Consider the following 13,731-nt stretch of genomic DNA (forward strand, 5'->3'; position numbering starts at 1 on the left):
GAATGAGAATCTATGTCGATTATGATTCGCTATCAATTATTCACTACTTAGAGCCCTTTATAGGAGATATCTTTATCGCATGTTTTGCAAATTGTCACTTTGATGAGACAGCCTTTCCATCGTTAAGGAGAAATAAGATCACTACCGTTCCTGTAGAACGCTGCAAGTTATCATGGATTATTCCCACTTTATCTTATGTAGATCCTTGTACTGCTTAGTCTGAAACTGAAGTTCATCATATTCTAAATCTTCAGAGCAAAGCATGCCGGATGTTTTTACTGATCTAGCAAATGTGACGAGATCACATATACCCGCTACAAACGCACCTACAAGGAAGAACATACTTAAAATACGCCGTAAAACTACCTTGAAAGGCTGGACTGTCCCGAAGGTGAGGCGACTGCACCTTCCACGCAGCCCGGTACACTGATGGTTAGCCAATCATTTGCTCCTACCCTAAAGTGTGGCAGACCCCCTGGTTCAAAAGATTCATGACCCGAGAAGAGGAAAACGGCACAAACTAGTGGCCTTAGTTTGAATCCAACCACCGCTTACTCATCTGTTCCAATGCATGAGGTTATTTTAGATTACAGTCATGTTTTAGATGAGACAACCCCACATTTTGAGAATCGCGAGATTTCAGTCCACTACGCAGTATTGGATGAGATTTAGAATCGAAATGAGATGATTGTCGATGATGCATTCGCGTATACAATTGCTACCGACATTATGCTTAGTGATAACATTGAACCACGTTCCGTTGATGAATGTTGACGTAGAATGGATTGATCAACTGGAAACAAGCAATCTAGGTTGAACTCGATTCACTTACGAAACACCAGGTGTTTGGGCCCGTAGCTCCTACTCCATCGGCTATAATTGGGTTTTCGTGAGGAAGCGTAATGAGAAGAATGAAATAGTGCGATATAAAGCATGCCTCATAGCGCAAGGCCTCTCTTAACGCCCTAGAATTGATTACGAGGAGACGTATTCCCCCATAATGGACGTCATAACGTTCCGCTACCTTATTAGTTTGGTAGTTTCTTAAAAACTGAATATGCAGCTTATGGATGTGGTAACCACGTACCTCTATGGGGATCTAGATACAGAAATCTACATGAAAGTTCTAGAAGGAATTCCATTGACTGGTTCAAATAGTTCTAGACCACGGAACACCCTCTTGATAAGATTGAGGAGATCACTCTATGGATTGAAATAATCCGGCCAGATGTGGTATAACCGTCTGAGTGAATATTTGACAAGTCAATGTTATTTGAACAACGAACTATGCCCACGCATGTTCATCAAAAAGTCACATTTCGGATTTGTGATCGTTGTAGTGTATGTCGACGACATGAACTTCATCAGAACTCTCACAGAGCTTGAGGAAATTGTCATTCACTTAAAATTGAAATTTGAGATGAAGGATCTTGGAAAAACTCGATATTGTCTCGGCTTAGAGAGATCTAGCATTGTTAGAATGAAATCTTAGTACATTAATCGAACTACACCCAAAGGTGTTGCGACGTTTTAATGAGGATAAAGCGAAGTCTTCGAGTACTCTTATGGTTGTTTAGACTCTAAATGCTAAACGAGATCCCTTCAGTCCCAATAAGGATGAGGAAGAGATTTTGGAGCCTAAAGTTCCATACCTAAGTGCAATTGGTGCGTCATTGTACTTGGCTCAATGCACTAGACCCGACATCTCTTTCGCTATTAATCTTTTGGCTAGATACAACAATCCGTCTACACGCAAACACTGGAATGGTGTTAAAGACATTTTCTGCTACCTCAAGGGTACAACGGATTTGGGCTTATTCTACACCCGTGAATCCTTGAGAAGAGTTGCCGCCTCCTCGGTCCTCAGGTTGATTATCGCCTCATTGGTTATGCAGATGCTGGTTATCTGTTTGACCCACATAAGGCATGTTCTCAAACGGGCTATGTCTTTACAGTTGGAGACACCGCTATATATTGGAGGTCTACCAAGCAAACGCTAGTTGCAACTTCTTCAAACCATGTTGAGATTCTTGCCTTGCATGAAGCACTAGTGGTCTTACTACCATCATTGACCTTCCTACGATGATCTTTGAAGACAATGCATCATGTATCAAGCAATTAAAGTAGGGATACATCAAGCGAGACAACACCAAGCACATAGTGCCAAAGTTCTTTTACTCTCACCAGCAACAACAGCATCAGAACATTGAAGTCAAGCAAATCCGTTTCCAGGAGAACCTGGCCGATCTCTTCACCAAGTCATTACCCAAGTCTACTTTTCAGAAGCTCATCCAAGGAATCAGTATGCGTAAATTATTTGAGTTGAATTGCTTGTAGTTCTCTCATTTGGAAGTTGTGTTTAACTCAAAGGGAGTATCCTGAAGCATACTCACTTGATCTTTATGTACTCTTTTTCCTATGATTAGGAGCATTTTTCTCACTGAGTTTTTGCTACCTAACGAGGTTTTGATGAGGCACCCATTCTAGGATGATCATACTCTGTTGAGTTCACTACTTTCGTCCTGTTTGACGTTTGTTTTAGACATTATGCATACTTCTCACTTTTCTCTTTAGTTTATGGGTTTTCACCTACCTTAGGTTTTACCATAGCAAGATTTTGTGAGTTTTACTACCAGTGCATACTTACTTTAAATTTGAGACTCACATTCGCCCATTGTGCTAACGACTTCATCAACTGTTCTACCTCAACTATTGAAGACCTGATGCGAAGTTTGTTTGAGTATTTACACACTCAAGGGGGAGTGTTGCAATCCTATTAGATTAGGAATGTGATTGTGTAAATCCTAGTGTATCTGGGGATATCTTGGAATATTCCTTTTAGTAGTTAATATCCTATTAGAGTAAGGATTTAACCTATCCTACTACTATAATAAAGGCTCAATAGGGTGATACAACATACACCTTAGAATTACATCTCTCTTCTCTTTCTTGTCGTTGGCCCTCTCCCCTCTCTAATCCTAAATATAGTTCAATCAATTAGACCTACAACACTTAGGTATCTATATGAAAAAAAAAAAAAAAAAGTAAATTCGAACAGTAACCTGACGTTAGCATGATGTTAGGTAGCATGTGTTTAAGTTGGGCTACAGGGCTAGCTGGTTGGTTGCTCTTGGCCAGCCTGCTAGGCAGTTCTCCAATGTTTGGCCAGGTGGGGCCCACGAACACTTTAGCTTAGCCCTCAGTTGAAAACGGTTTTCGTGTCAAAACCAACTATTTTTTTACCTTTAATCATTTGACCGGGTCGGTAAGAGATGGCCTTAGGCTTACTTGGTCTTGTCCCTTACCTCAACCTACACCATTTCGTAGGCCTAAGGGCACCCCGACGTTAACAAATGGAAGTATGACGTCAATTTTGGAGGAAGTGAGGACTATTGATTTTGGAGGAAGCAAGGACTCTCGACTTGAAGTAAGCAAGTAGGACGTCCTTTGTGTCGAACCAATTTGACAAATTTCGAACGAAGTAAGGTGCTGCCGAAGACGACAAACAGTGGGGAACTTCGACTGAGTTTCGAACACGTTGCTGGGTGTGAAGCTGAAATGAAAAATTTTAATTCGCTCGCGTGAGAGTTTTGGGCGGAGGAGGACTTGACAAACTAAATGCAAAACTTTCAATTTTTGTAAGTGTTGTCGGGTTCCCTTGGGCATTTATTTATGGCCCGGTTTTATAAGCTTGCTTTGGTTGATTTGACAGATTAAATCCAACGATTTACGTTGGTCCGCACAAATGATCCTCAAAGACCGGTTCGCATTGGACAATTTGCCAAGTCAAAATACTACTTACATGATTAATTTAAAGTGGACCCTTCCAAGAAGGCCCAACTAATCCATTGAAGACTTGCTCAGATGCTTTTCTATCAAGTTCCTGAATCAGCCATTGCCTTGAAGCACCAAAGCTTGCACGTCGGATTGTAATTAACCTAAGAATCCCAAGGCATTGTTTGGCGAGGAATTTTCAAGTCCTTCGAGGTGGATCATAAAATGTTAAGATGAGAGATTTGAAATGCACTGTATAACATTACAAATGCATGTAAGAGGGATTTAACTTCGTTAGGACTTTGAAAATCTCTCGCCCATAGGGGAAGAGTGGTTGAAAGCGTTTTTGGTAAAAATATTTTTGGAACCAATCCTAAGTAACTATATAAGTGAACCCTGAAAAAGTACTTGAAGTGTTTCTTGCAAGAAGAACATAACTGGTGCTTCTTACATGAAGCACTTCAAGTGCTTTTGGAATCCAAAAACTTCAACCGATCAGTATCAACTTAAAAAACCATTTAAGAGAAATCGATTTCCCTAAGCATATATGTGCCTCTACATACCGTAATGCTATGGAATGACTTATGCCAAGGGCTATGAAAGGTTGGCATTTGACAAATATGCAGAAGTATTGCAAAAGCAGACTTGAGGAAGTAATGTAGCAAAAGCGAGAGGGATAATTCAAAGTTGCAATTTGCTTATATTGCAGCAGCAGCAGCAGCAGCAGTTAAGACAAATTTCTGTAGTACAATGTATATATTGTCTTGAAGATTTCACGCATTATGCGTACTTAAACAAAAAAACAGAAAATTCACTATAAGAAGCAATAACATGAGACCACTTGTTGCAGTCCATATCTTCTTTTTTCTTAACCTTTGAGAACCTAAAAAACTTGAAATTTCAGTACCAAAATCCTTATTTCAACGTACAACCCGCTTCAGTCTGTCCTTTGTATTGACACACCGCTATACCAACTTTGCTGGTTTTTCTCACGTAGGTAGGGTGCAGAGGCCGTTGAGAAGGCCATTGATTTCTTGATTTTGCTAGAAACTGACTCAAAATTTGAGACATTATAAAGGGTACCCAAATCTTCACAAGGGTAGGATTGAGCTATGACTCCTTCCATGTTTGGATGAAAAAAGCTTCCTGCCAGATGCAAATGGCCTTTTCATTGATATTGGCCCCATCTGCAGAGAAAACCCAACTGAAGAGCTTCTCATTAGTTTGGATAGGCTGGAACTTGAACTGCCATGCTTTGAAACAATCCCCGAATTCATATTCTTTACATGTGATTGGGAATTCGAACTTCCTTCTTTGGGAATTACATTCGCCACATCACGATATATTCTCAAAGCAGATAATGAATCCATCGAACCTGATCTCCTCATTGGTTGAACATCCTCTTCAGTAACACGTCGATTGTCAGATAAATCACTGAATGCTCTTGGATCACAGATTCGCACAGGAACAATGGAATTTGGCAAAACCTTCCTTGAATTTTCCATGCTTCTTCCCTCAATTCGAGTTTCACAAAAATTCCCATCATCTCCAACCCCAACATCACTAGTCCCTCTTCCAACACTTCCAACCCCTTCATCACCCTCCAAATTCTCCACCTGAATGCTATCCCGCAAACCCGAACCACTGGAAACAGACTCCGGGACACTCACCTGAACAGTAGCAGTGTCACAAACAATCGGAGCACGGCAAAGTGGGCAATTCTTATGTGATCTCAACCAGGTATCAATACAAGGGATGTGAAAGGCATGACTGCATTTGGGCAAAAGTCTAAGACTCTCATCTTCTTCAAACTCACTCAAGCAAACAGAACAATCAGTTCCCTCAATCAAACCCTCATCTTTTCGAAACTTGCAGACGGTTATGGAGTCAATCACCGATTGTGGGAGACCAACAGTGTGGATGTACCAAATGGGATGATCAAGAACAGGACCATGATCTTCATCAAGAAAATCTTGTTGGGTATCAAACAAAATCGGGAAAGAACCACTCCTCCTCGTCGAATGATCACGGCGGCGGCGATAAAATCTAACAAGTGAGAAAACAATAGCGAGAAGAAGAGCAGCCCCAACCATACAAGCGGTGATAGTCATACTCGTTTCAATCAGACGCTTCCGCTCAGATTCGGGCTGATAATCATAGTCATTCAGCGGTGGCAGCGGAGGAGATGGCGGCAGAGGAGGGTATGGTACAATTGGAGGAGCAAGCTCACCACCAACATAGACTATAAGATTCTTACAGACATCAGGGCAGGTTTTGAAACAAGATTGAAAGCAATAACCCCCTTTGTTCAGATGTGGATTACAAGGAATTGAACAAACCAATTGCTCACTCAAATTTGTTTGTGCTAGGACTTTTCTGTGATCAAACTCCATTGAAACAAAACAAGACAGTGCAAAAACAGAGGAGATCCAAAACAGGGGATTAAAAGTTCATACCTTTTTTTTGCTTATGATCCAGAAAAAGCGAGAATCAGCGAGAGTCAAAGGCAATACGTTGGTGGAGGGTTTTGTTAGGAGGGTTAGGTTTCTACCGCAGACAGAGGTTTGAATGGATTGCGATGGAGAGAAGATGGTGGGTATGGGTGGGAGGCTAAGTTTTTTTCCACAATATTGCTTGTAGGGCTGTAGCTTCCTTGAAGCATGTCGCTTTCGAAATGACTTTTCCTTTTGCATCTAATCGGTAGTTTACGTTTCTTTTCGGCACTGTGGAAAGTCAAAGAGATTTTAAAGACTCATTCAATGAAATGGATGGAGTATTAACTATGTGAGCCATGGGAAAAAGCTAGGATTTGTCATTTAATTTGCTTTTGTGTATGCTAAATATGCGCACTATAAAGTCGCCTTCTTTATGTATTGCTTGTTTTTTGTTTTTCTGAACGAAAATTATTATTTATATTAAAGGATGATAAGTGGACTAAGTCTCACAATGAGTTAGTAATAATGTTGTTCAAATTCGTCTTTAGCTAGAATCGAATTTAATACCTCTTACTTATTAGTGAAGAGGAATACTACTAGACTATAATACTAAGTGACTTATGCATTGCTTGTTATAGCATTTCTACCCCTAACACAAATGCGCCAGCACCCAGCGCATTTATCTACTCAATGAACAGTGATAGACCCCAATGAACAGTAATAGGCCAAATGCATCTCCATCCTTAAAAAAATGCGCTGGCACAAAGTCTAAAAATGTGTTGGTATAAACGATTTCCACTCCTATAAAATGCATTGACACTCAGTCCATTTAAAATATTTTAAATTTTTTTATAAAAGAATAAATAAATAAATAAAACAGTTTTAATTTCGGATACGATTTTTAACCAATTTCGTCACGCCACGTGTCATTATCCGAACGTACTATTTTGTGAATAGATTTCCACTAAGATTTGCAACCAATCCCGACGTGTCACGTGTCACTATCTGTTTACAATAATTTAGCCAAGATTACGATAAGATTTTCAACCAATCTTATTATGCCAAGTGTCATTATCCGAACGTACTATTTTGTGGATAGATTTCTGGTAAGATTTTCAACCAATCATGTAGTGCCACATGGCATTGTCTAGAGCCTCATCCTTTCTTTTTTTGTCCATATAAACCCTACATCTCTACATCCATATTCACACCAAACTCAATCCTTCTTTTTAGCTCAGAATCCTTCTTCATCGTTTTCAAATCTTGAGTTTTTTTTACAATGCCTTCTTCAAGGAAAGTGCATAAACAATTTGAGGAGCAGCAAAAAAGATTGTTGGTATAACAGAAAGAATTGATCAATCTCGAGGAAGGTGGAGGTGGAGATGAGGCTTTTGAAATGGAGGAGGATGAGGATGATGACCATAGAAGGCAAAGGGCCTCACATTCATGTCGTGTCATGGAAGCTGTGGGTCAGATAGCCAAACCCAGATGTGCCGCAAACTTAGATAGAAAAAGGGAAAGACGAGGTAAAGATCTCTTGGAAGATTATTTTATTCCCAACAGCTTATTCCCTTATCATGTTTTTAGACATCGTTTTAGAATGCAACGAAGTTTGTTCAACAAAAGCGTGAATGCTATTTGCAATCATGATCCATACTTTGTGCAAAAAGATGATGCTTTTCGTGTTCTAGGTTTTTTTCCTGAGCAAAAAATTACGGCTGCCTTGCGAATGTTTGCATATGGAGCATTTGCAGATCAAGTGGATGAGATCGCGGGGATGGGAAAAATAATTATTTTAGAGTCCCTGATGTGGTTTTGCTTTGCAATTGAAGCCCTGTACACCAATGAGTACCTTCGGACACCCATGACAAGGACATGCAAAGGCTTCTAAGGAAGGGTAAGATGCAAGGCTTCCCTGGCATGATTGGAAGCATCTACTACATGCACAGGACTTGGAAAAACTGTCCAAGTGCGTGGCAAGAAGCTTATGGCAACAGAAAAAGAGCCAAAAGTATCATTTTGGAAGTGGTGGCTTCATTTGATACATGAATTTGGCATGTTTTTTTTGGTGTTCCAAGAGCTCAGAATGACCTAAATGTCCTTGCCCAATCTCCAGTGTTCGACGAATTGTTGCAAGGAAAATCACCGAGATGCACATATTGGGTTAATGGCCATAAATACGAGGGACCATACTACCTTGCAGACGGCATGTACCCAAGGTGGTCAACGTTTGTCAAAACAGTGCCACATCCACAAAGTGAAAAAGAAAAACACTTCACAAAATGTCAAGAGGGGTGTAGGAAGGATGTGGATCGTTGTTTTGGTATCCTACAAGCTCGTTGGGCGATTGTCAAGTCTGCTTCTAGAATGTTTGATGCCGAAGCTCTTTGATCCATCATGATGATGTGTATTATTCTCCATAACATGATTGTGGAAGATTTGTATGATTATGAAGCCATTGATGAATACGAGTCGGATCCGATGAACAACTCAAGAACACGTATCTACTGTGCTCATGATCGGACCGAAGACCCGTGCAACATAAGCTGTTAGAATGGGATGGACGTTACACTGATGTGCAAGAGTCATAATGGCACGCAACCCACCAGAACAACTTGATTGAGCACCAATGAGGATTGCAAGAAAGTTAAGATAATTAAAATGAGCTTGTGGTTGAAGAATAAAGTGTATTTTTTTAAGTTTATGTAATTTTATTTGGTGTTTTTTTTTTTTTTTTTTTTTTTAGTTTATTTGGTGAGGTTATGTAATCTTATTTGATGTGTTTAAATAAAGTACAAAAAATAAATTTGAAATTGCATAAAGTTTTAAAAATAAATAAAAAATTACATAAAGTACTAATAATAAATAAGAAATTACACAAAGTACTAATAATAAAAAAGAAATTACATCTATAAATAAAAATAAATAAGAAATTACATAAAGTACTAAAAATAAAGATGAAATTACATAAAAATTACATAAGAAACTAAATAAAGTACTACAAATAAATACGAAATTATACAAAGTCTTTGGAGCTAGGATATATGGTGCTAGGATCTTCGTTGCTAGGATTTGTGTAGCTATAACCCCCTCGACTTGTTTCCACATCTCTTGCACGCCTCCTTTGCGCGACGTCTCTTTTTTCTGATGTCCAAAAATATTTTGAATTCGGAAACAGTCCTACCAGAGACTTGTTCATAATGTCACGATCTGCTTGAGCTATCCTTTCTTCTCTAAGCACCTCATTTTCTCGATTAAGTGCTTCTCTAATCATCTCGTACTCTTGATTAACTATTTCTCTTTATCTCTCAGCTGCCGCATAATGTCTCTCAGTAGTTGCTAATATTGTTACCATAGCAGCAACTTTTTCCTTATCTCTAGCCGCTTCCGCGCCATGTTCAGTTCACCTTGGCGAGCAAGTTCCTCCATATATTTAGTGTAGTCATTTTTGGAAGAACTACCTTTTTTCTTTGATGCCTTTTTACCTTAAGGCCTGAGGGACTGACGAGTCGGTTGGGTCTTCGGCACTTCTTCAGTCGTCCCTTCTGTGTCTTCAAATGTGTTGCCTTCTTGTTCGGCCGTGTCTGCTTCTGACGAACTATGTAGACCCATGCTGTGCATGACAACTTCTAGACCGGTTGCCACAATTTTGTATCTGGGGTAATCTTTGAAAATTTCCCAACATTCCCATTTGTTGAATGAATTGTTGTGGTTCTTCGCATTGTAGAAAGCTTGTGCTTGTAGTGTCTATAAATGTGGGATTAGACAATATTATAAAATGTGGGTGTAACATAAATAAATAAATTAAAATATTGATGCGGGTGGAATACATGTAAATAAATAAAAATATTATCACATGATCTGCTAAACTTGTCCCACTGCGCAGATTACAAGAAGCAGATGGCGTTTTTTCCAACAAGTAAAGGATGCGTTGAGTTTTTTTCCAACGACCTTGAAGACCTTGACTACTTATGGCATCTTTTCCGTGCACATCGCAAAACACTTTCGTAATTTTACTCCACATTTCTTGCTTATTCATCTCATTACCCTGTAATCAGGTCATGAGTTATGTGAACCCAACATTCACACAACGTAACATCTTCAATGAGCTTCCACGGAGTCATTTTTTTCTCTCAAAGTGAGAAAATATTGAAATGTAGAAAGTGTAGAAAATATTGAAATGTGGTGTAAGGTGGAAGATGAGGGTTAGGTATTTATAGAAAAATAAAATAAAATATTTTTCTGTATTTTTTTTTATTTTTTCATAAATTTTAATTATTAATTAATCTGGACCGTTGGATTTGAAAAATATTAAAATCCAACAGCCTATAAGGTGCCATGTGGCCAACAGTCATAATTTTGAGCGTTGGGCCTTTTTTTTTTTAATTGTTGGGGGAAAAACGTGGACCGTTGATTTGTGATCAGACGATCCAAATCAAAACTAAAATTCAAATTTTTTTTACCGGTTGGAAATCCAACGATCTAGAAAAACTAGCTGTTGGAAATGCAACGGCGCAGGCCGGGCCACGTGGCCTCCCCGGCTGAGGTTTGAGTGCGATGTGCATGCAAGCCCTTGTTTGCAAACTTGTTGGCCACTTGCGCCCACGTGCGCCTATATTTCACACGCTTGGTGCAAAAAAAAAAAAAAAAAAAAAATTGAATTGCCCTTCAACGCCACGCTGGTGTCAGATGGGCCTGTCCTAAGGTCTGTTAATTTTGGGCTGGCCTGGAGACCAGCTTTGGCTGGGTGCTAGGCAATCTGTTGGGCTGGAGAGACTTCCTTAGGCGCCGTGCCATCTTTTTGGCTGTGTATCGGCCTATCCCACCCCCGATGGAAGTGCTCTTAAATAAGCATGTAATTCTAGGGAAGCATCAATGCTAATCATATAATATTTGCAAGTTATTATATTATGAGTCTATATATTTAAGAATTTATTCATTTATTTGTACTTCATAAAATTTGAAGCATTGAAATGATCTTATTTTTGCAGTCATATTTAATATAGGAATGTAATTGTGTAAATCATAATGTATTTGAGATATCTTTAGCAGATTGTATCATATCTCTTAGGTTAGATATTATCATAAGAGTTGTAATCAATTGGGGTAAGGAATTTACCTTCCCCACTACTATAAAAAACAGGCACAATAGGGTAGAATAACACACACCTCACAATTAAATCTCTCTCTTTTTTCTCTGTACCGCCGACCCCCTCCCTATCTGTCCTTTATAATTGTTCAGAAAAATAGGCCTACAACGCCTATGAACTTTTTGAGACAACCAATACCCACTAACTCCCTCCTTGAGAGAGGTGGCTCTCACCATTGTATAAAACTTGCCTCCATTGGAAGATCAATAATAAAAATAGTACACATAGTAAGCATGCCAGCGAGTTGATTTTCAGATCCCACAAGTTGGAGCAAAGATGTCACGCATGTCCAACTTGTCAAGCGAGTTAGAAAACAAACTACTAGATATAACCTTAGTAAGCATGTCAGCGAGTTGATTTTCAAATCCCACAAACGAAAAAGCAATAATTCCATTATCCAATTTTTCCTTAATGAAGTGCTAATTAATCTCCACATCTTTTGTACGATTGTGTTGCACCGGATTATGAGCAATTTCAATAGCAACCTTGTTATCGCAATGGAGATTCATAGCACCCTTGGTTTTAAATAAAAGATTCCTCAATAACTTCTTCAACCAAAACAATCCACATACACCATGAGACATACCACGAAACTCAGATCTTGCATTTGACCTAGCAACCACTTTTTGTTACTTGCTTCTACAAATAACAAAACTACGACTCACAAAAATATAGTATACAAATGTAGATCGTCGGTCAGTGATAAAACTCGCCCAATCTGCATTTATATACTCTTCAACATCTAAATGACCTTTCTTAGTGAAAATTAAACCTCTACCAGGAGCCATCTTCAAGTACCTCACAATGTGAGTGCATAAACTTCCTTACCACACTAACTGCATAAGCAATGCCAAGGCGAGTGTGAGACAAGAAATTAATCCCCCCCACAAGCCTCTAACATTGTTCCTTATAAGTAAGAACTTGATCCTAAAATAAGCCCAAACGCTGAATCAGCTCAATCGGAGTATCAATACGTTTGCAATGTAACATACCTGTTTTAACGAATAAAACAAGAATATATTTCCGTTAAGGCAGAAAAATATCATGCTTGGACCAACCTCACTTCTAAGAAAATATTTAGTTCACCTATTTCCTACATCTCAAACCCAGTAGCTAAGTACGTCTGAAGTCGTTATACCTATTCCTGGTCATCACTAGTCATTATCATGTCATCAATATAAATAATCAATGCAGTTACCTTATCCAAACCTCTTCATTAAACTTGTAAACCGCCCAAACTATTCGGGCATAATTTCTAGATCTAGGCCTGGTTTGGCACTGAGGGGATTCTGAAAAAGGCTGGCATTAAAAAAAGCTAGGAGCTATACCAAACCAGTCCCTAGTCCTTCGCACAGCTCCCCGAGGAAATGGCTTTTTCTTGCCTGTCGGGTAAGATCTTGCTGCTTGGTGTGTTGCAAGTTGAGTTTATGGTTAGTTTGAAGATGCTTTGCGGGGTCTTTGGTGTAGGCGTTGAGGCTCACAATCAAAACTAACAAAGATCTGAGCGTGCCATTGTTATCTTTGTATATCAGATTGTTGAATAGATATGATTTTGGTCAATTACTTGTGCCACAAGTTATTTAAACTTCTTGTTTATCAAAGAATGTCGCAGATGGGTTAAGTCTGCATTAAGTTCTTTTTCTTGCCTTGTAAATAATGACTTTTAATTCAGGGCCCTCTCAACCATTTCCTCGATTAAAGTTTGCTTTAATGAAAACATATTCATTAAGTTACCCAAATTCGGTCGCAAATGAAACTTTTAAGTGTAAAATAGTTGAAAATGACTTAAATACAAAAGGGAAAATGAATTAAATGATAGATCTACTATATATAAGTACAAACAAAAGAGATTCAGGCAAGATTCAACTTTGTATACTGAGAGGGTGAAAAGTAAATAGGTTTTACTAGAGGGAATCGATACTACAACACTTAGGGAAGGTAGTAGAGCTTCTAAACTTGACAAAACATGGCTTTTCCTAAGTGAACTATAGCTAAAAAGGAATGGATCTGGACAAAATTCAGCTTACTGGGTACGAACTAGCTTAAGAGCAGAGTTTGGATGTCTTTTGATTGGTTGGTTGAGTGTCCTTGTCTCTGGTGTCCTTCTCTACTTTTATAGACAATTTGGCCTGACTGTCCCCTCTTTGCCTTTAGCTGATATCTTTCGGAGGCAATGAGTCATCACTCAATTACCCATCCATACCCTTAAAAGGTGCTTTTTGGCTAGTGGTGAGGAATTCTCTGCTCCCCATCACTTCAATTATAGGCACATGGCATATGTTTTTGCTGAAATGGCTTCCCACTCTTCTCAGGCCTATCAACTGGGCTACGGCAAGTCTTCATTTGCTTTTGCATATTTGGGACAACATTGT

The 13,731-nt window shown here is 39.0% G+C and overlaps 1 protein-coding gene across 1 annotated transcript; it reads right to left on the minus strand.

Annotated features, from left to right (window-relative positions):
* Positions 1 to 4,451: 4,451 nt before the first annotated feature.
* Positions 4,452 to 6,208, minus strand: LOC103955640 (RING-H2 finger protein ATL54-like). The gene has a single exon (XM_009367539.3). It carries the CDS (start codon positions 6,165 to 6,167, stop codon positions 4,866 to 4,868), a length of 1,302 nt encoding a protein of 433 aa, XP_009365814.2. The 5' UTR covers positions 6,168 to 6,208; the 3' UTR covers positions 4,452 to 4,865.
* Positions 6,209 to 13,731: the final 7,523 nt, after the last annotated feature.

Source organism: the organism of the source record quoted next, unplaced genomic scaffold, assembly GCF_019419815.1.
Source record: "Pyrus x bretschneideri cultivar Hongxiangsu unplaced genomic scaffold, Pyrus_bretschneideri_v1 Contig86, whole genome shotgun sequence".
In the NCBI taxonomy this organism is placed as follows: Eukaryota; Viridiplantae; Streptophyta; class Magnoliopsida; order Rosales; family Rosaceae; genus Pyrus; species Pyrus x bretschneideri.